The sequence below is a fragment of the Eumetopias jubatus genome, unplaced genomic scaffold (assembly GCF_037043125.1).
Source record: "Eumetopias jubatus isolate StellerSeaLion01/CBP00866 unplaced genomic scaffold, mEumJub1_p1.0 scaffold_4, whole genome shotgun sequence".
Taxonomy (NCBI): Eukaryota; Metazoa; Chordata; class Mammalia; order Carnivora; family Otariidae; genus Eumetopias; species Eumetopias jubatus.
In genome coordinates this window covers 44,791,525-44,814,650 of record NW_028274810.1, presented here as the reverse complement: position 1 = coordinate 44,814,650, position 23,126 = coordinate 44,791,525, and the positions used below count along the sequence as shown (strand labels likewise).

Genomic DNA, 23,126 nt, shown 5'->3' with positions numbered 1-23,126 from the left:
ATTCGAATTTGTACCTATGCAAATGAATATATTATTGTATGTCATGAATCATTGGAGTTCCTTGGGAGTAGTTAAAACTGTGAATGGTAAATCATTAAGTGTCAAGAGTCCCCCACAGTAAAATTGATTTATAAACTGCAAATGATACATAAACTCAAGTTATTCACCTGATTATGCTATTGTCAAGGGTAAGATTTATACCTTATTCACCTTTATATCCCACTTTTCCAACACTTATTCTAGTACTCGGCCCATTCTAGATTTTTATTAAATGTTGCAGAATGAATGAGAACAAGTCCAGAGTAAATTGTTGTTGTTTAATCTTAGAATCCTCCTTCATTTCCCAGTACAAATCTAAGGTCATTTAATTCCAGTCTGTCTGATATCTTCAGACTTCAGTGAACCTCATGTAGTGCGCTGGTGGCTCAGTCGGTTCTTGATTTCGGCTCAGTGTCATGCTTTCAAGGTTCTGGGATAGAACCCCACACTAGGTTCTGTGCTCTCCCTCCTTCCCCCCACACACGTACTCTTTCTCTAAAATAAATAAATCTTAAACAAAAACAGACTTCAGTGAACCTCAAATTCCTCAGGTACAGCATTGGTGGTGATGGTTGCAACTGAGCAATTCCGTGGGAGTGACTGAGGGAGTAACTATTTAACTTAAACTGCATTTCCATCAAGAAACAACAAAGTAAAATCAACTGCAAACTACTAGTTCAAAATGGTGTACCATGCACTTAAGCCTTCTCTCCTCTTTCCTGAGACTCATGGAAATAAAAGAATGGAAGTACAAAAAGGAATAAAGTTCACCACACCGGATGAGGGTGGGAAAGACAGGATCTGTTCACAATTGTACGGGAGTTCAACAATTTCTGGAAAACGGAAAGCATATGAGAGTATGTTGAGTGATGAAGATACCAGAGAGGGGTAGGGAAAGGGTGAGATACATCCTGCCTACTGGAAATCATGAGATGCTGGATTCAGAGTTGAAAGTGAAAAATGTGGTTGAACACAAGATTAACTGAAGGTTTATGTACAGAGCTACAGTACAAACCAGCACCTCTGTTTTCCCCATACCCTGGCACTTGGAATTCCAGCATCCAAGAAAAACATGTAAAACTGAGGCCTCCTTTGTGGAATGAACCTTCTGGGATTAGCAAAGGCTTTTATGGAATTTGGTGCCCCAGCCTACAAGCCTTCATATTTTGCAAACATATGCCTGACAGCCAGCTTCGCATCAGTTTATGCCATCGTGAAATCTGACAGCGAACATGGCCTCATCACCTTATACAGGGCAGAGGTCTCACAGGAAAACTGACCTACTAACATAACTGTGGGACAAATTCATACAAGCGACTTCTTTCTTTAATAATAATTGGTAATCAAGGGGAATCAGGAATGTAAGGAAGAATCAGAATATGAAAGAGAAAGACTAAAGTAAACAAAAACTGATGCTGGATGAAATACAATAATTTAGGGCATAGGATGGACCTTTAAAGAAAATCCAGTGTTTTCAAAATAATCCAAGCAGACTGCCCATAAAATAAAAATACTATAACATTACAAAGAAATAGAGGATAAGAGGGCTTTTAAAGATAAAAAATATGAGGAAGATGGAAGAGTAGGAGGACCCTAACCTCACCTCATCCCATGGATACAACTAGATAACACCCACATCAATATAAATAACCCAGAAAATGACCCAAAGACTGGCAGAACAGATTCTCCACAGCTAAACATAGAGAAGAGGCCACCTTGAAAAGCGTAGGAAGGGCAGAGACACAGATAGGAGTTAAACAGACCCACAGGATTGTCCCCAGGAGGGACAATGCAAGTACAGAGAGGGAAAAGAAACACACCCTCACACCAGGCACCCCAGGCATGGAGAACCTGCATAGGGAAGATAAACCCCCATGACATTTGGCTTTGAAAACCAGAGGGGCTGAATTTTGTGAGTTTTTACAATCACTGGGGCTTAGTACCTAGAACTTTAAAAGTCAGCAGGCTGGACTCTGAAAGAGCTGGGAGAACCTGGAGGAGGAGGAAACTGAGTCCCCAACCTTAAAAAGAGTGCAATAAACTGCCCCACTAAGATACAGCATAGAAGCAGCAGTTTGAAAAACACCTGGGGTATGAAGGATGGAGATTTGTTTACTAATCTGAGAGTGAAGGCTGGAAGGGCAGGGATTTTGAAGAGATTTCTCCAGGAACAAAAGAGCTGACAGGTGTCATTCCACCCCCCACTCCCCAGCTTAGACACAGGGACACCTGTGGGAACCAACACAGTGCCAACAGTTATTATCTCACTTGCTAACACTGTACCCTGCCCTGGCATTCTCCAGCAGACATGCCCATCCACAGCTAAGGCTCCATTCTAGGTCCACTCCCAAGCACACCTGAGCAAAACTTCCTGACACTCTGTACCTCACCCCCGTGTTCGCCTGCGGACCTGCCCCCTCCAATACAACTGTGGAGAGACCATCCAAAGTGCTACCATGAGCCTGGCAGTGTGCAAGCAGCCCTGACAGAGGCCAGCACAACTCCAGAGTAACTCCTGCTCTAGGGAGAGGGGATGATAACCACACACACCAGACTGAATTTAGCCACAACGGTGGGCTGGGGGCAGACAGCTGGTTTGACTACAGGCCCTTCCCACCAACAAAATCTTCTCAAAGGACAACGGAGGGAAAGAACCCTGCTACTGCCTCTCTGGCAAACATTTAGTCTGACTCAGCTCAAGTGCAAGGCAGCCACAGCCTGACCCACTAACAGAGGAAATAAATGCTACCCACAAGGAAATAGAGCCATTGCAGATAACTGGACTAAAGGCAAATACAGCTCAGTTACCACAGCAGGGCACACACAACATATATAAGAGGCATTCCTAAAGTGCCAGGTTCTGGTAAACAGGGAACTTTGCAGGGCAGGGCACTACAGGACCTCTTTATAAGGCCATTACTTTCAAGAGCAGGAGATGTAGCTGACTTTCTTAACACATAAAAACAGACATGGAGTTACACAAAATAAGGAGACAGAGGAATTTGTTTCAAATAAAAGAACAGGACAAAATTACAGCAAGAGCACTAAATGTAATGAAGTAATACATATACCTGATAAAGAATTTAAAGTAATAATCACAAAAATATTCAGTGGATTTGTGAAAAGAGTGGAGGACCTCAATGACACCCCCAACAAAGAGACAGAAAACGTAAAAAAGAACCAATCAGAGAAGAAGAAATAATAATGAAAAGTAAAAATACATTAAATGGAATAAATAGTGGACTAGAGGAAGCAGAGAAACAGATTAAGGATCTGGAGGACAGACTAATGGAAAGCAATCAAACTGAACAGGAGAAAAAAAATTAATACAAAATGAAAATAGACTTAGGGACCTCAGTGACACCATCAAGTGTACTAACATTCGCACTGTACAGATCCTAGAAAGAGAAGAGAGAAAAAAGGGGGTAGAGAATTTATTTGAAGAAATAATAGGTGAAAACTTGCCAAATATGGGAAAGGAAACAGAAATCCAGATCCAAGATGCACAGCAAACCCCCAACAAAATCAACCCAGGAAGGTCCACACCAAGACACACAGTAATTAAAATGGCAAAAAGTAGTGATAAGGAGAGAATTTTAAAAGCAGCAAAAGAAAACAGGAGCATACAAGGGAAATCCCATAAGGCTATCAGCTGATTTTTCAGCAGAAATTTTGTAGGCCTGAAGAGGGTGGCATGATATATTCAAAGTACTGAAAGAAAAAAAAACCTGCAACCAAGAATACTCTATCCAGCAAGGCAATCATTCAGAATAGAAAGAGATATAAAGAATTTCCTAGACAGGGCGCCTGCGTGGCTCAGTTGGTTAAGCGACTGCCTTCGGCTCAGGTCATGATCCTGGAGTCCCGGGATCGAGTCCCGCATCGGGCTCCCTGATCTGCAGGGAGTCTGCTTCTCCCTCTGAGCCTCTTCCCTCTCGTGCTCTCTCTCTCTCATTCTCTCTCTCTCAAATAAAATCTTAAAAAAAAAAATTTCCTAGACAAACAAAATTTAAAGTAATTCATGACCACTAAACCAGCCCTACAAAAAATGTTTTTTTTTTAATTTTTAATTTTTTTATTGTTATGTTAATCACCATATATTACATCATTAGTTTTTGGTGCAGTGTTCCATGATTCATTGTTTGTTCCTACAAAAAATGTTAAAGGGGACTCTCTGAATGGATAGGAAAGACCATAAGCAATCCCATTTCCTAGACGATTTTTCTACCCCATACACAAAAATAAAAATGGATTAAAGACCTAAGTGTGAGACAGGAAACCACCAAAGTCCCCTTTGATGATAACCTCTTTGAAATTAGTTGTAGCAGCTTCTTATTAGACACATCACTGGAGGCAAGGGAAACAAAAGCAAAAATGAACTATTGGGACTTTATCAAGATAAAAACTCCTGCACAGTGAAGGAAACAATCAACAAAATTCTAAGGCAATCTATGGAATGGGGGAAGATATTAGCAAATGACATATCTGATAAAGGGTTGTTACCCAAATCTAAAAAGAATTCAACAAACTCAACACTCAGAAAACAAATAATCCAGTTAAGAAATGGGCTGAAGACATGAATAGACATTTTTCCAAAGAAAACTTCCAGATGGCCAACATACATGAAAAGACGCTCAATATCACTGATCATCAGGAAGATGCAAATCAAAACTACAGTGAGCTATCACCTCATTCCCGTCAGAATGACTAAAAATAACACAGGAAACAACAGGTGTTGGCAAGGATGTGGAGAAAGGGGAACCCTCTTACACTGTTGGTGGGAAAGCACACTGGTGGAGCCACTCTGGAAAACAGTACGAGTTTCCTCCAAAAGTTAAAAATAGAACTACCCTATGTCCCAGTAATTGTACTACTAGGTATTCACCCAAAAGATGCAAAAATACTCATTTGAAGGGATAAATGCACCCCGATGTTTACAGCAGCATTATCAACAATAGCCAAATTATGGAAAGAACCCAAATGTCCATCTACTGATGAATGGATAAAGAGTATTTGGGGTGTACACACACACACACACACACACACACACACACACAGGAATATCACTCAGCCATTAAAAAGAATGCAATCTTGCCATTTGCAACAAAGTGGATGAAGCTAGAGAGTATTATGCTAAATGAAATAAGTCCATAAAAGAAAAGTACTGTATGAGTTCACTCCTATGTGGAATTTAAGAAACAAAACGTATGAACACAAGGGGGGAAGAAAAGAGAGGTAACCCATAAGACACTTAACTATAGAGAACAAACTGAGGCTTGCTGGAAATGAGGTGGGGTAGGGGAGATGGGTTAAATGGGTGATAGGTATTAAGGAGGGCACTGGTTGGGAGCAGCATTGGGTATTATAGGAAGTGATGAATCACTAAATTCTACACCTGAAACTAACATTACATTGTATGTTAACCAACTGGAATTTAAATAAAAATGTAAAACCAAAAAAAAAAAAAAAAAAAGAATCCAGGAAGTCCAAGGTGTGAATAACAGAATTCCAAAGAGACAACCAATAAAATGGGAAGAATGAAAATAGCTAAGAAATAACTGAAGAAAATTTTCCAGGGCTAATGAGAATCCTACTTTTTCAGAATTAAAGGACTCAAGACTGAACAAAAATAATTTAAGAAGAGAAAAAGACCTATGTCACATTGTGAGATTTCAAAACACTAAGAATAAAGAAATGATTTTAAATGCCTTTTCCAAAAGAAAAAAAGTCACCACAAAATGTGTGAATCAGACTGGCATTAGCCACACTGGATGCCAAAAACACTGAAACAATGTCTTCAAATTGCTGACAAAAATTGTCTTTCAAGGTACAAATCTATCAGTAGGCCATCAGTCAACTATAAAGAGAGAAAAGAAAAGTATTTCTAGGGGAAATACTCAGGAATTTACTTCTCAGGAAATACACTTCCTGTGCTTCCTTTCCTTAGGAGGATCATTGAGAATGTTCTCCATCAAAACAAGGGTGTCAGCAAGGAAAACAAATTGGCAAACAGGAAACAGTACACGGGACATGTACATACTTTAAAAAGTGTCAGTTGTTTATGTGAAATTAAAATTTAAGTGGGCATTCTGTGTTTTTATTTGCTTAATCTGGCAACTCTAGAATCAGGATCCAATCTAATGGGGTAGACAAGTCCCAAAATTAAAGCTTTGCAGTAGATCTGAAATTTACCAGGTCCTGAGTGAAACAAAAGGACAGAGGCCCTGCAGGGCTGTCTTCAGAGGAAAGGGACCTCTGAAAAATGGGGTGATTGGGTCCTGATAAAGTCTATTCACAAAAGCTTAGCATAATACCTTCTAGGTCCATCCATGTTGTTGCAAATGGCAAGATTGCATTCTTTTTTATGGCTAATATTCCATTGTGTTTATATGCCACAAAACAAGTGAACAAATGAATACAACAAAAGAAAAACAGACTCATAAATATAGAGAATAAACTGGTGGTTGTCAGAGGGGCAGGGGCAGAGAGATAGGCAAAATAGGTGGATGGGGATTAAAAGGTACACACTTCCAATTATAAAATAAATAGGTCACAGGGATGAGAAGTACAGCATAGGGAATAGAGTCAATAATACTATAATAACTTTCTGTGATGACAGGTGGCAACTACCCTTGACATAATGAGCATACTGAAATGTATACAGTTGTTGAATCACTATGTTGTACACCCGAAACATTATAAGTCAACATTATGTGTAATTACATATTACATTACCTATCAGGTAACATTGTAAGTCAACTATGAGCCAATTAAAAAATTTTTTAAAGAAAAAATCTTGTTGGCAAACAAAATATAATTAAGAATGTTAATGCCCTACGTTAAAGCAAACTAAAATGTGGGAGGATACTAAGCCACTAATAAAGCATAAGATTTGACTTTGGTATCAGTGACCTAGTAGACATGAAAATGGAAGGCCTGCTACTGAGTAAAGTTTACATAGTTATAACAAAATCAAAGTCTTCTGTTTCCAACTTCTAGAATCAACCTACCAGTAGAACATGGAAGGTGATGTAATGTATGGTGGTTAACATAATAAAATAAAATTAAAAAAAAAAGTTGTGGAACTGAACTTCATAACAAATTTGATTATGTAAAAGGTAAATATAGAAAGTAGAAGGGGAAATGAAAAGAAAGAGGGAGAGAAAGGTAGCAGGGTAATATCCTTTTATATAAAGAGGAGTCAAAACACTGACAAAAGTTAATGGAACAAGAAATAGAGGTGTTAGTATACTATTTAAAGTCACAGAAGTAACCATATGAAAATCTACAGGTAATAATCTAACTGCAAACAAGCGAGGAGGAGGGGATCAGGCAAAGAGATACTGTAAATGAGTTAAATCTTCATTTTTCATAGCAGGCTGGCAATGGATACTTTTTTAATGCATACTTTCTAACACTAATAAAGCACAAAACAAAAGAATAAGCATATTACTTAAAGTTATGCAAAAAACCACCAGAGAACTAAGGCCAGTGTTAAAGACTGAATGTATCCACCCACAAATCCATATGTTGAAATCCGAACCCCCAGTGTGATAGTCCTAGGAGGTGGAACTTTCAGGAGGTGAGTGGTCATGCAGGTGGAGCCCCCATGAACAGGATTAGGGCTCTTATAAGAGACCCCAGAGAGCTCTCTAGCCCCTTCCTCCATCTGAAAATGCAGAGTGGGGACTGCTCTCTGCACACTGGGAAACAGGCCCTCACCAAGAGCCTGACCACACTGGCACCCTGATCTTGGACTTCCAGTCCCTAGAACTGTAAGAAATGCATTTCTGTCATTCACAAGCCACCCAGTCTATGGTATTCCGTTATAGCAGCCTGAACTTACTAAGAGAACCAGAGAGAGAAGAGAGGGTCTCTGTGGAATGAAATTGTCATTAAGGAGTCCTAGCACGGGAGACCATTGCTTTTATTGCCTTTAGAAGCTTTTCGTTAATGTTCAGTTTACTTTCACATGCATATATCTATATAAGTATATAAATATATTGATATAGATTTTTAAAAATTAAATCAAGTAGTACTTCGGGGCTTGTAGTGCGTTCAAACAAATTTGTGAGACCTCCTTGCTATGTTATGAGAAGTTCTTCAGTAAACTGAAGACAAGTTTTCTTGCTTGACCTAGATGCCAAATTGATGCAAAACATAAATGGCAGAGTTTTGTCCTTTTAATCTTAGCTCTTTCTCTAACTGAATCTCACTCTAAGGATGGGTATTTTCATCTAATTTGGTAACTGTGCTGCATCAATGTTCAAAACACATCTACAAGCTGAAGTTTTTGTAGTAGCCAGAAGGTGGCATCAAAATCAATTGAGTGGAAATCGCAAAGAACAGGACCAAACACAAGTATCAGGAATAACTTCCCTGAAAAGCCGAGAAAGTTACATCAACAGAGCACTCCATTTTCCTTTGAGGTCTCTGTTTTATCTGTTTTGACATTTTAGAAAACCCCCAGTGCTCTCCTAGTGTCTTTTTGGTTAGGCATGGATATACAAAACACAAAATGGCCAAACTCTACATCCCAAATATTATCACACTATTTCTAAACACAGAATTTAAGCTTAGTAATAAGGAAGGTCTTTGAGAATTGAGAATCTAAGGGTTGCTGTAAGTACATCATGACACTAACAAGTACAAATACTCTGTTACAGTCTAACAAGTATTTCCTGGACTGTATTGTTTGGGGGGCTTAAATTAATTACACATCCTGACATAGATGCATTTCATTTTACAACAGAAGGGCGCGAGCATGTGTGTGTGTTTTAATTTAATGATATTTTTACCAGTTTATGTTCAAGATTTTTAGGACTGGTAAACATGCAACATTTTATCATAGGACTGTACTGTAATTTATTTAATTAATCTCTGTTGATAGCCATATAGGCTATTTCCATTTAATTACTACTATTTCATAGTACCTGTATCATTATAACATCAGGAAATTTTACGCAAATTTCCACTAGGTAAGTTTCTAGGAGGAAAACTGCTGAATCAGAAAGAATATACAGATTTGAAAAGTATTTCATAGAAGCCACTTTTAGACAACAGGCTTGAGAAATGGAAACTTGGTTAAGGCAGAAGGGACCAAAGTGACCCTGGCTGAATGAATACAGACAGGCCCATCAGCGGACCCACCTCAAAAGTTCCATAGGACCTCTAACTGATGGGCTACTTATAACCAGGCACAGTTACCAAATGGGAAATTCCGCATGTTGCCACACCTCCTCACCTTTCCCCTTTAAAAACAGCCCCCACCCACTACCTCCATGCTGATCACCTCTCCTCTACTGTCTGGCCTGCAGCTCCCTTGAGGTGTATTCAGTAAACTTCTATCTCCTTTGTTCTGCCTCAGGTGAATTCTTGTCACTATGGGCACCACTGGCTTCCACCCCAAGAGCCACCCCACATTTGGGCCCCCCCATCCGATCGGGAGACACACCACATTTAGATACCACAGTTTTGATAATTATTATATTTCATTACCAAAGTGGAAAAGGAGATGTTTTTAACACTGTAAAATTTTAATGTTTTCAATTTGACAACCTAATAAGCAAAAAAATGTATTAATTTGCATTTCTTTAACTATGGTTGAACAATACCTTGTATGATTATTGGCCATTATGTTATTTTCTGTTTATGACTTTTGCCAACTTTGATACTGAATTATTCTTTTCCTCTTTAATTTTGTACAGCAGTTCATATAATAAAGCTATTGACCCACTGTCAGATACATATGTTGAAAATATTTTTTTCTGGATTGCCATTGATCTTTTAACTTTGCATACAGTGAGTTAAATGGTAATATAGTGGCAATATATTTTCAAATAAAGACTTCTTTACCCCATAATTCTATAAATATACCTCTGCATTTTCTTCTGTTACTTTTTTTATTGTATATTTTATATACAAAATCTTCAGTGTTTCAGTATTCATTTTGGTGTAAGGTAGGAGATAAATATCTAATTTTATATTCATGATAGCATTTCAGTTAATTCAGTACCATTTAATAATTCATATTTTTGCTACTGATCCAAAATCCCACCTTTATCACATTCCAAATGTATTTTATTTACTTGTATTTACTTCTTTCTGCCTATTTCTATGATAGTTCCACACTGTTTAAGTGATTGAAATCTGATATTCTCACAAATATTTTCACTTACTATTAAAAACTCTAATCATCATTTAAACTTCCTTGTTAAATTTTCAAATTAATATACAATTATAAGAATTAAAACAATTGAGAAGCTTAAAAATATAAATTATATTATGTAATTATTACATGATAATGATGGTATCAAAAATCAGTGGGGAAAAGAGCATATTATTCAACCAACTATTCTGAGATAATTGCATCTGCAGTTGGAAAAAAATTTTGATTCCTACTTCAGTCCATATAAAAAAAAAGAAATTCCGAGTAGATTAGAAATTTAAATGTAAAAAAGGGAACCATAAAATATTAGAGACATACAGGTGAATGTTTTTCAAGAGTAGGAAAGCAATTACAATCATGACACAAAATCCAGAAACTATAAAGGAAAAGTCAACAGAATCACTTCTTGAAAATATAAACATAATTTTTAATGGCTCCATTACATTAGAGGCATCATAATTTACCATCATCCACATATTATTGGATATCTGTATAGCTTCCAATACATTGTTATTATAAATAATACATTAATGAACAAGTCTGTGTTACACTAGGATTGTCTTTGAATGATCTTTATGTACTGCAATTTGTAGTATCCCATTTTTGTTGGAAATATGTAGGTCATTGGCTTAGGCCTAGAAAACTTACTGTTACAGAGGCCCTTTTAAAAATAGCCTATTTTAAGAACTAGAGATTTAGACATTTGTATGATTTTTTTTTTTTAACACCACCTGGTGCTTTCTTTGTCCTTCATAGTGTAAAAGTTTTTGGCAATGTTAGGGTTTTCTGAGTTACTGAGGTTAAAATAAGAATTACCACTCAGATGAGGACTTAGTCCAGTTTCCAATGGGCTACAAGGACCTTTTGTAGGAGTCCATTCATCTGTCATAAATTCAGTCTGATATGATTAAGGATTTGATCCTCACCCACTCCGCTGTCCAAATTTCTAGTTTCTCTTGATCATCTGTAATAATTCTACTCCATGAACTTTATTAACCCTTTCCTGAATCTATTTTTTTAAATTTGTATCTCTTGGAATAATAAGCTCCAAAGTTATGGGTGGGCAACATACTGAACACACCAAATGTTCACATAAAAACACACACACAAAAATGTTTTGAACCTTATATTTTTGTTTTTGGTAGTAGTGAGGGCTGCTGTTGTTTTTGTTTTTTACCCATTCAATGCCAACTTTTATAGAAACTGAATTGGTTATGAAGAACCAGGAGATCTAGTAAAAAACCAGGTATTGCCAGAAAAGAAATGGACCAGTGAGAAAAGAGAGGAAATTTTCTAAAAATGTGAAATTTATGTTTTTGTTTTTGTTTTTGTTTTTAAGGTAAAGAAACAGAAAAATTGCCTTTGGAAATTGGAAACTTTTGTTATGATTAACATTAGAAAGGAATCTGATAGAACATTCTCCCTTGTTTCAGCTAGTCAGAGCCATTGTCTATAGCAACCAAGTAGCTTTGAAAAGCCTACCACTCACTGAAGATTTCTGGGTGGCACACACTTTCAAAAATGAAGTGATTTGTCAGTAGGCACTGTGGCAAAAACAATTCTAACTGCAATGTTTAGCTACTCAGAACTCAGCCTTCCAAAAGCCCATTTCATAAGGCATTTTAAAATATGGCTTCTGATAAAATCACTCGTCCAATTCATCCACTATAATTATACTTTTACTAAGCAGAGTCTTCATGCATTCTAATAAAATGCTGCATAACAATGACAACTTGTCCTAAGTCATATAGTATGAAATTTCCCAATTGCTTATATAGACGGTCTCTAGGGAAAATGGGAGGGAGAAACCTCCTTTCTGAATTTCAATCTTCTTACGAAGTCTAGTAGGATTAATGTAAAAATGATTTTGTTACCAGCTAGACCCTGAGACCTGGCCATTATGGCTCACCTGCTTGTACCCACCAACATTTGTCCCACATTTTCCTTAAGCTCTTCTTCCCAACTTATCTCTTAACTTAGGCAAAGGACCTTATGGGCATAACATCCCATGACGGACACTGAAACTACCCCTCAAGCAATGATGACTGCCTGAGGAAGAGTTCCGGTGGCCCAGACCACCAAACCTGTTTGAGCTAACCCCCCGACTCACTTCTGCACAGATGGACCATGAAGTGATCTCTGGAATGACCAACAATTAATTACCTTACCTCTTCATAATACTAAAATCTCTGCCCAAGATGGAGCACAAGCCTCATTTACATATCATACATACCGTATCTATATATATGTCTATATATTTCTATAGGCATGTTTCTTTAAGATGCATGCATGACCTTATACGTACCTCTGCATAAGATGACAAGGCTTTCCCATCTAAATATTCATCCTAACCTTAAATAAAAGGAACCCATTCACCCTTGCTCAGGGAGTCACAACTTTGGAAGTTATTTCCTGTGATCAACTTCTTTGGTGCAAATGAAGTTTCCTTTGTGTGACAACTCACCTGGTGTAGTTTCTACCTATGACTCACCAAGGAGCGAACTCATGCTGGTTCAGTTATGGTTTCTAGGTTCCAGCTTAGATGGCAAAAATCAGACAAAGGAAAGGTGGCCATACTCACTCATTGGGGGTGCCCTTCTGGCCACAAAAGTGGCCCTTGCTGTCTGTAGGGTAGGCCACTCTCCTGGGGTCTCCATGTACCCAGGCTGCAAGAACAAGAAAGGACAAAAACTCTATCAGCGACGGCTGACTAAAGGCAGTCCGATTTGAGAAATTAGAATGCGCCACGGCAACACACTAACCTCTCCCCTCAGTCACAGGAGATTATTGATTTTCTTCAAAGTAATTTCTTAATGAAAAGTAAAATAAAATATGGATGAATCAGTCAGAAAACACATTTCTTTTAATCTCTCAGGACTCATCTGGGTTGTAGCCAAAACCTGAGGTAATGCACTTAGAAAATGACATTTATTAGAATGTGAATTAGAGGGCACACTGCAAATGCTTGGTTGGCTAGAAGTCACTTTTTTCTAGGGCTTAAAACTAAATGACTTCATAGCAGAGCTAATAAATTTACAGTAAATATTATGATGTAATTCTTTTGGGTTATACATAAGTGAAAACCATTTAAAAATTCAACCGAATGAAACTGTAACACCCAATTCACATTGACTAGTTCTTTATGACTTCGTGTGCCATTATGAAAGGCAAACATCAGCAACTTTAGTGGCAATATATAATAAAGATATGCTGTGCATTTTGTTGGATAATCTCAAAGCTTAGTATAAATTTCAAGTGTTCTCAAACCTCATGAAAACTGAAGACTTGATTCTGTTTTCTCAGGAAATGCAGGGCTTTACCTTAGATAAACTTATCACCTTTATTTTCCAAGAATTATAAACTTGACTGACAGCTAGAATATAGAATGACAGAAAGTAACATGCATTAGCTAAATAATACCCCCAATTCTAACTGAAATTTTCTTTTTTGGTTTGATTAACATAGTTCCTAAAAATCTAGAAAATGCATTGGCCATCGATCACACCTGCCTCTGCGTACGGAACACCTCTCTCTCTGTCCTTTGCTTCCTTTAACGGTTACCCAGCTATCTCCTTACCCCACATTCATTGGATTTGACAGTTCATGTAATAATTCAGTCACCCTTATGTACACGGCCTGTGTGACTTGGGAAGATAAAAAAAAATCAATTCTGAATGAGAATTTTAATATGGAAGAGAAATTTTTCTCAATAATTTTTCTCATCCATCCAAGTCTTTCCTTTTAGTATCTAAGTAGCCAGAAAAGTCTCCTTTGTCTCATTCTTTGTTCAATGTCATAGAAGCCAAATAGGTTTCATCTTCTAATACAGTGGTATAAAATCTGACTCATTCAGGCTGCCTTATCTTCTTGTCTTTATTTCCCAGAATAAAGATAACGGACTGTAAAGAAAGCATTTAAATGTCATCTAAGCATTCAGTGGACAATGTCTCTGGATACTATTTCATTATATTCTGCTTTTATATCTTTTTGGGGGGGTCACATTTAGGCTAAAACTAAGAGGTCCACTTTTACCTATTTCCTGCAATATTTTTCTTTCACCCTGAAATATTTTATTCCTTTTCCATACAAATATTAACTCAGAAATGGCACGTAAAGAAGCATTTAGATTGCTAGGTTGGCTTTTTAATACATTTATGCCCCTGAAAAAGTCATTTAATTGTTTTAGCTTTGGCTTTCTAATCTGTTACTATAAAATGGGTATAATACCAAAGAATGTTAAGAATATGAAAGAAGACAAAGTAGAATGCCTAACATGGTGCTTTGCATGCAACATGGACTTGGTAATGTTAGTTCCTGTCTTATTTAGGTTTCCCCAACACAAATCCCTGAGACAAGGACTTTGCTATGGGCAGGTTAATTTAGGGGATAATTCTAGGAAGCTTAGGTGAGAATGAGAAGGGAAGGAAGCAAAGCCAACAAAAGGCATGTTAACAAGTGGGATACTGTTGGGGGCAGGGGTGACTCCATTCTGCTGAGGACCTTCTGAGGAACCACATAGAACACGTTTGTTGGGGGACATGCTGAAACAGTCTACCATAGCTGCAAGCAAATCCAGAACTGAGGGGATGTGGGGTAGGACATTAGCAGAATCTACTATAGTTTTCTTTTCCTTTTTCATCAATCAATTAATAAAAGAATTTACTAAGCAACCACTATGTGTCCTGTACTAGAAGTCAATACCATTATAGTTTATATCAGACTTCCCAAGAAAAACACGAAAAGGAGACAACAAAATTTGCAGAAGCAGGCACTTGAGTGGCTCGGTTAGGTGTCTGACTCGAATTCTGCTCAGGTCATGATCTAGGGTGGTGAAATTGAACCTCAAGTCAGGCTCCATGCTCAACATGGAGTCTACTTGAGATTCTCTCTCTCTCTCTCCCCTCTCCTTTTGCCCGTCCTCACGCCAAGACACATTCATGCTCTCTCTCAAATAATAAATAAATAAATAAGTAAATAAATAATCTTTAAAATTTACAGAAGCCATAGAGAAGAGGTAAAACCTGGCAAAGACTGAAAAACGACTAGAACTTGGACCCGGTGGCCAGGAGCAGGGACGAAATTATAGATTAAGGAAACAGTATAATAAGAGCTTTAATGTATTAATTACTCACAGTGTGTCAAGTTCTATGCTAAATGTATTACATCCATTGTCTCATTTGAGTCTTGCAATAATTCTATAAGGTAGATATTATTTTCACCCAAATTTTATAGGTTAAAAAAAGAAGAGCTGCAGTTAAGAGATGGCAGTGAGGGGCAGAGGGCGAGGGCAAGGGAGAGGGAAAGAGAATCCTAAGCAGGCTCCATGCCCAGCATGTGAGCCTGACTGCACATTCCCAAGATCATGACCTGAGCCAAAAAAATCAAGAGTCAGACACTTAACCTGCTGAGCCACCCAGGTGTCCCTCAGAGTTTGATTTACTTCTCAAGGTCACAGTTTTTCAGTGGCATAAACAGGGCTTGAACTTAGGCTTGTTGCTGTCTAAGGCTCAAGTTTTAACCACTAGGCTAAAAAGCTGTAGTGCTGCCTGCTAGAGGATAATTTAGGAATGAGCTTGTTAACAGTGGGAAACAACACAGATTATCAGCTACATGAGATCAGCAGGATGTTGGACACATATGGTAGGAAAGGAGAGGACACACGTAATTTTGGAAACTTTGTCATTTGAAAAGAAAAACTTTATACTTGGCAGGAGAAGACAAGTATCAGGTTGGGAGGGATCTGATGCCTGGGGACAAAGGAGAAAGGGACCAAGATTTAATTGCCAAGGGAAGAATGCTCTTCCTCTGTTCTGTAGTTTTAAGCTGCGGCAGGTGGCTGTGATTATGAAGTTGCTGCTCCATCTCTCTACGCAGACTCTGGCACAGAAGTTGTGTTGCAGATCATCTGTGCTTGAGCTGGAATGACAAATCTTTCAGCTAATAGCTGCAAGGTCCGGTTCAACCAAGTCACCTCAGTCAAGGGTATCTAGTTTTATCTTCTCCATCAAGTCCCCATCTTGCCACACCTCCACTGGAGGAATTTGACCGGGGGCGGGGGGGGGGGGAGAGGAAATGGAGATGTGCAGCAACAGCATTTTGTCTGTTAATAAACTAAGGACTGCTCACATTTTACTTCCTTTCTTGGAATTTCTCTATTCATGGCACTTCTTGGAATGTGGTGGCCACTAGCCACTCGTGTCCACTGAACACTTAAATGTGGCTTACCTGAACTGAGACATGTTATAAGTACAAAATACACATCAGATTTTAAAGACAGCATGCAAAAAAATGTAAAAATTTCAATAATTTTATATTGATCATATCTGAAATAATAGTTATAGTTAAATAAAATATATTATTAAAATTAATTTCACTTGACTCTCTTTATTCTCTTAACTATGGCTACTGGAAAATGACATTACACATGACTCACATTTTGTTGCTCCTGGGTAGATCTACTTTAAAATATTTCCCCACAAATGTCAAGGGCTTGTCATGTAAGGTGATTAATAGTGTCATAACATCACAGGTTCGTTGGGGCGCCTGGGGTGGCTCATTTGGCTAAGTATCCAACTCTTGATTTCAGCTCAGGTCATGATCTTGGGGTTGTGAGACTGAGCCCTGCATCAGGCTCCGTGCCTGGCGGGGAGTCTGCTTGAGATTCTTTCCCTGTCCTTCCACCCCTCCCACCACTCACATGCTCTCTCTCTAAAAAAATAAATTAATTTTAAAAATCTTTAAAAAAAATAGTGCCATAACTTCAGATTTGTAGGCCAGTCCTTCTCCAACCACATCATACTGAATGCATCCTTTGTATAATAAATATTTTGCCATTCTCCTTTTATAATCTTGAAATAATACAGATAACATAACTCACCCATGTACATAATTTCTTTTAAAATATCAATAACATGTCCTCACGTAATATAAGTGAGAAATAGAAAATAGTTTATAATTAAATAGTATGCACATCAATATGCAAATGCTCACAAGTGACTAAACCAAAAGACAGTGAATTAAGCCAGGTACACGCACCTATAGATAGAATCACTGACTGTAACAGCTATAACTGCAGGAAGATGTAGGTGTACTGCATAGGAGACTTAAATAATACAAGTGTGTTGTCAATAAAATGATTTTCCTAAGGGAACAAATTTTAGTGAATTCTAACAAAAAAGTACACTCTTTCTTCAAACTCCCTTGATATTCATTGAAACCATGCAAAAATAACATTTGTAATTTTAAAACAGAAGTTCTAGATCCAAATACTTAAACGTGAGTTGTCACCTACATGAGGGGACATGGGAAAGTCAAGCAGGAAGTGAGACAATTCTTGGTTGTACAGAACTGTCCGAGATATTGCAAAACATCTACCTTTCCCGGCTCCCATCCACTAAATGCCAGCAGGACCCCCCTTGAATACTATGACAATCAAAAAGTCAACTCAAATTTTTTGAAAGATCCTCCTAAGCAGTGGTCCTGCTTCAGTTGAGAGCCATTGGTTTATATGTTCATTCACACTCTCAAAAATTTCCAAAAAAATACATACATATATATGTATATCCCAGATTATCTTTTTTGCTTCTAGATTTTATGGGGGGGACAGATATGCTATCATAGAGTTCTTTCTTATAATGTAATACCATTTACTTTTATTCAGCTGATCACCATCTATGATGACTTTCAAATATGTCCATAAATTATGTGACATTTTTCTTCTAGAGGTGGTGCATAATTCCCCATCTCTTCAGTGTGGACTAGACTTAGTGACTTGCTTCTAATGAATAGATGTGGCAGAAATTACATTTGGGTGACTTCCAAAAGTAGGTCACAAAAGGCATTACAGTTTTGTCTTTGCTCTTTAGATCACTAGCTCTAGAGCTTGAGATACTCAGAAATCCTATAGAAAAGCCCATACAATTGTCAGCAGTTGGTGAGAACTGAAGCTTCCTGCCAACATTCATGTAAGTGAGCCATCTTGAAGGCTGATCCTCTACCCTAGTCAAGCCTTCAGCTGACTGTAGCCTTGGCTTAAATCTTGACTGCAACCTCATGAAGCCATGAACTTGGAGCTAGAGCCACTGGCTAAGCTGTTCCCAACTCCTGACCACAGAAACTGAAATAAGAAACATTCTTTGCTTCAAGTTGTCAATTTTTGGAGTAATTTGCTATTTGGCAATAAAGAACTAATTACTATACAGCTTTTAAAAATATTTTATATACTTGAAGGATTCAGTTAAATCATTTTTCTTTTCTCCAATCTAAATATTCAAAATAATTAAATCCTCTTTTCTATTTGATTTGTTTTGTTATGTTTTTTAACTCATAGGTACAATTGCTAGGATTTTAGTAATTTTTGTTTCTTCATAAATGATTTAATACATGGAGTCCTCAACTTGATTTATATATCCTCTAGGGCCTAACCAATTATACACTATCTGATACCTATTAACCTTAATTCTTAAAGTTAACATGAAAAGCTTTAAAGTGCCAGTCTAGAATATGATCAAACTCCCATGCACTCATTCATTCATTCATACTGAATTGTCAGTTATCATATTTCTATCCATTTTGTCGTTCATTCATTGGGCCTTCCTTATTGTTGTAAGCACATAAAGACTCTGAGGATATAGAGATGAACACATTCATATTTAGTATAGTATTATTTTGTAATTAACACATTCTCCCTAAGGAAACTATATTTCATCCTGATTGACCAGTGTAGAGAGAGGATGGCTTCTGAAGAATGATAATGAATTATCTTTAGCTTAACTAAGTCATGACCTTAATTTTAACTGCTCTTCAAGTTGTAGTCTTTACCAGAGCAAACCAAAATTTGTTGCAGCTGCTGATCTAACAAAAGCTGTCCCCCTTTCCCAAAAAGTAGAAAACACCAAGGGAAATTGCTTTCACCTGGCAGAGATAGTACTGCATCCTCACTATCTTCCTTCAAGGCCATATGACTTCCTAGCTCTTTGCCACAATCTAGTCTGCAGAGTTTTGATAATATCCTTACTCCACAGGTTATCATGCAAATTCCTTACGTTGATGGCATCCTGAAGATAAGATCTGGAGAATATTGGAAAGCATGTAATCTCGATGCCTTTGAAAGACTTATGTATGCTAATGGATGGGAAATAAGTCTCAGGAAAATGCAAAAGTCTTCTAATACAGACCTGAGGAGTCCAGTAGAGATATCTCCTCCAAAGTGAAAGATAAGTTGCTGCACCTTGCATTCTCTGTTAAGAGGCACAACTCTAATCACCTACCAGATTTGAGTAAAGCCCAGAGAAATAAAATGCTTTTCAAAATAATCCATAAGTAGATCTACCAGTAGGTATGGCATAATGTACTCAATGGTGCTTAAAATATCTGTCAGAACAGGATGCTGTATAGGACCTATGGAAAATGTCTTGTAGAGAATCATAGTTGGAGGTCCCTAGGGTTTTGGAGAAAACTCATGTTTTCAAGCAAATAACTGTTCTTTTGAGAAGTTGCTCCTGGACCCTGAATGATCACTCAATGACATAAGAAACCCAGCATAAACTAGATGTTGTCTGATCCAACAAGCTTAAAGTTAGCTGTGCCCAACAGCAGTCCATTATTGAGTAGAAGTGGTATATTCATACAGTGCTTGAGAAGGTCATGAAGGCATAAGAAAATTACATAAAAATACTGCTTACAATAGTGTGTTGACTCTTGAGGCACTGTCTTAACATGGACCTACGACTCATGAAAGGGGCCTTATGATAGTTGAATGGAAAATAAAAAAGCTAGACTTATAGTTGGCTAAGGAGAATCTGTTGGCACTGATCAGGGGAAATGTTCCTGGTTATACACTTTGGAAGAAAAGATGACTTTGAATCATTTATTTATTCATAAACAGAAGCCAACAATTTGGCCACATTATCATGGACTTGAAAATAAAAGCATTAGACAATCAGTGGCAAGGAAGTTTGAGAAATAACTAGAAGGACTGAACTCAAAATGGACCTATAATATGAAGATATTGATGTTTCATATGGTTACTTAGTAAAGACCCTTTTGCAGAGGTATCTTTAATGATTAAATGTTAAGACACTCATTCAATGATTTTGTGAAAAAGTAATCATGACAACATGGATGAAGATTATGTGGGGATTTTGATAACATGGAGTTTTATCCACAAAGGTTGAGTTGGCTCCTAATAAGGCTTATGTGACAAATTTGCCAGCAGTGGATGACAAAGCCTGAACCAGCCAATCTTATGGAACAGTTGAATAACCTATGGAAGACCCATTTAAAGCACTACTTAGGAAGCAATGCTGTTCAAGGTTGGATTGTTACTTTTTTAGAATACAGCAGGATCCTGGCAGGAAATACATGTTATACTTACACAGAAAAACTGTGGAGAGTTTAGTAAATATTTATAAACGTATAGAGTTATAGGAAACAAGAGTTGATGCAGAACCCAGAGGCTAGCAACAATTGGAAGCCATTTTCACCTCCATGACTGAAGTGGCAAAGGGGGAAGAGGTTACCCAAATCCAGAAAAGAGAAGCCAAATGGAAAAGCTGACTGACAAGACTTGAAGCCTTAGGGAGAGAGGTATAGCTAATCTGAGGTGCCTCGCCAGGAAGAGAGCCAGAATACATTTCACAAACTCATTCTCCTACCCTCCAATCTATTATTGATATGCCACATTGGCCAAATCAGATCGGAAGTTGCAGGAGAGGAGAACCTGTTGATGTAATCCTTATGGATCATATGCTAGTCTCTCAGGGGACAGAACAGGGTAAAGAGCAGGTAGAGAAGGAACCCAGAGGGGAAAAAGAAAAATACCCAGCCTGTATTCTGAACAAGTGACCAGCCTACCTAAGGGTGGAATTTTAGATATATTCAGCAAGACATTTAGAACTTGACTAAAAACAAAGCAGTAAAGAAAATAACCTGAGATATAAGATTTCAGATTCACTTTTGTCAGAATTTACTGTGAGAAAGGGCAGCAAAAGGAGAGAGCAGAAAGACACACATTCTAAATTTCAGAGTCTGAAATGGGAGGGGTGACAGTAGGAGGTAAAAGGGGGAAAATCCATATTTTTAAGAAAGAGTTGTAAAAAAAATAGACAAAGAATTAAAAGAAAATGGAAAAACAACCAAATATCCAAGAAACTAAATTAACCTTTTCACATCTTTGTTGTTTTCTTTATTAGCAAGACTGACTCTATGCTGTTTAATATACTTTTTCTAGTTATTCTAGATAATGTTGGTCTATCACATTCATAACCTGTTTAAAGATTTTGATTCATATTGGAAAATTAGGGTTTTTTTTTTAAGGTAAAGAAGTAGTTGGAAATAATGACAGAAATTTATTCATTCTTTTCTTCATTCATTCTTTTCTACCTGCTATGTGTCGGCACTATACCAGACCCTGGGTATATAAAGGTCCTTGCTCTCTGAGCCTAGAGTTTATTGGGGGAAAGAGATCTTAATGAATAAATTGCACAAACATGAAATTTCAATTCTGACAAGCACTGCAAAAGAGCAAAAAATGGTACAGAGAGAGGGATTCATAGAAGACAATGACCAAATGAGAGAGGTCAGGGATGAGGTCTTTGAAGAGGTAATGCAGGAGCTGAGACCTGAAAAATGAATGGAGGTACAAAGAGGCTTCCATTAGATGGACACATGGACAAAGGCCCTGTGAGGGGTGGGGCGCGATGGGTACTGGAAAGGAAAAGGAAAGCAATGTGGTGCATACACAGGCTGACTCATGGTTCCAGATGCGGATGGACAGGCAATGTCTTAGGTTATTTTCTATAATGAACTACAGAGAGATGGCTTTAGCATAATGATTGTCAGTGCCAGCATACAATCCACAGCAGAGGCTCTGTTCTCTTCCTATTCAAATTTTCCTTGAAAAACTCAAGGTCACCACACATTCAGTGTCACTCATCTTGGTGTTTGCTTAATTGTAGTTCCATAATTGGCAACACCCCCTTGCTTTATGAAGGAAGAGCTCTCATCATTCCTGAAAATTGGTGTAATTTATTACATCTGAAAATGCTATATGTAATATTCATTAATATCTACTAATAAATACATCTTTTTTGAAAGAATCATGAAATCATTTGAGGTCTTCCTGGCCAAAAATCCCCCCAAAGAATGAGGTACTGTCTGAAATAATTTTATTTACTCTATAGGACAAGCACTAACTGAAGGAAAAAAACCAAGCCTGTATTAATAGCTGTCTATTAGCATAAAGACTGTTCTTCTCTTTAGTGTGTACTTAATAGAGGCTAATTTTGCAAACAACCACTGAACGTAAACAATGACACCACAGTGGAGTGAACACACGCTCAGTCCCACAGGGTTAAGACTGAAGGTATTAGATTATTCATGGTTTTTGCTTGCAAAAGAATACCTGCTTTCCACTTACTGTCAGACACTTGCTGTTTTAAGCCCACCTCTGCGTGTGTGAAATTAGGAGGGGTAGAGAAGGAGAGAGAGAAAAGCAGTAGGATATCATGGGGTTCTGGTCTGCCCCCTCTCTTAGTAACCTTTATTACTTAGAGAATCCTTATCTTCTTCATTAAATAAAAGTCACTATAGTATGGTGGTTTAGAGCACAGGCTCTAGAACTAAACTATCTGGGTTGTATTGGTCAATAAAACTAAATGACAAAGTGACACAGCAATCGATACAAATCTAGATCACCTATTCCCCTTAATTTTCTCACTGTTTTAGAAATAACTTTGAAAGACCACTTTAAGCACAACTAGTGTGTGTGTGTGTGTGTGTGTGTGTGTGTGTGTGTGTTGCATATAAGAGAAAGAGAAATCATTTGTAAAACACTCCTATTTGGGTAATTCATAGCAGTAAGCAAAGACTGGTAAGAGATGGGTAAAACTTTATTCAGGCAAATTATCCTTTCACTCCT

The 23,126-nt window shown here is 37.7% G+C and overlaps 1 protein-coding gene across 1 annotated transcript in view; it reads right to left on the bottom strand.

The window, feature by feature from the left end:
• SLC44A5 (solute carrier family 44 member 5) overlaps positions 1–23,126 on the bottom strand; it is a 284,363-nt gene that overhangs the window by 69,561 nt on the left and 191,676 nt on the right. Inside the window, exon 6 of the mRNA XM_088022845.1 lies at positions 12,789–12,873. Coding sequence (XP_087878971.1) covers positions 12,789–12,873 — 85 coding nt within the window. The remainder of the gene's footprint in view (positions 1–12,788; positions 12,874–23,126) is intronic.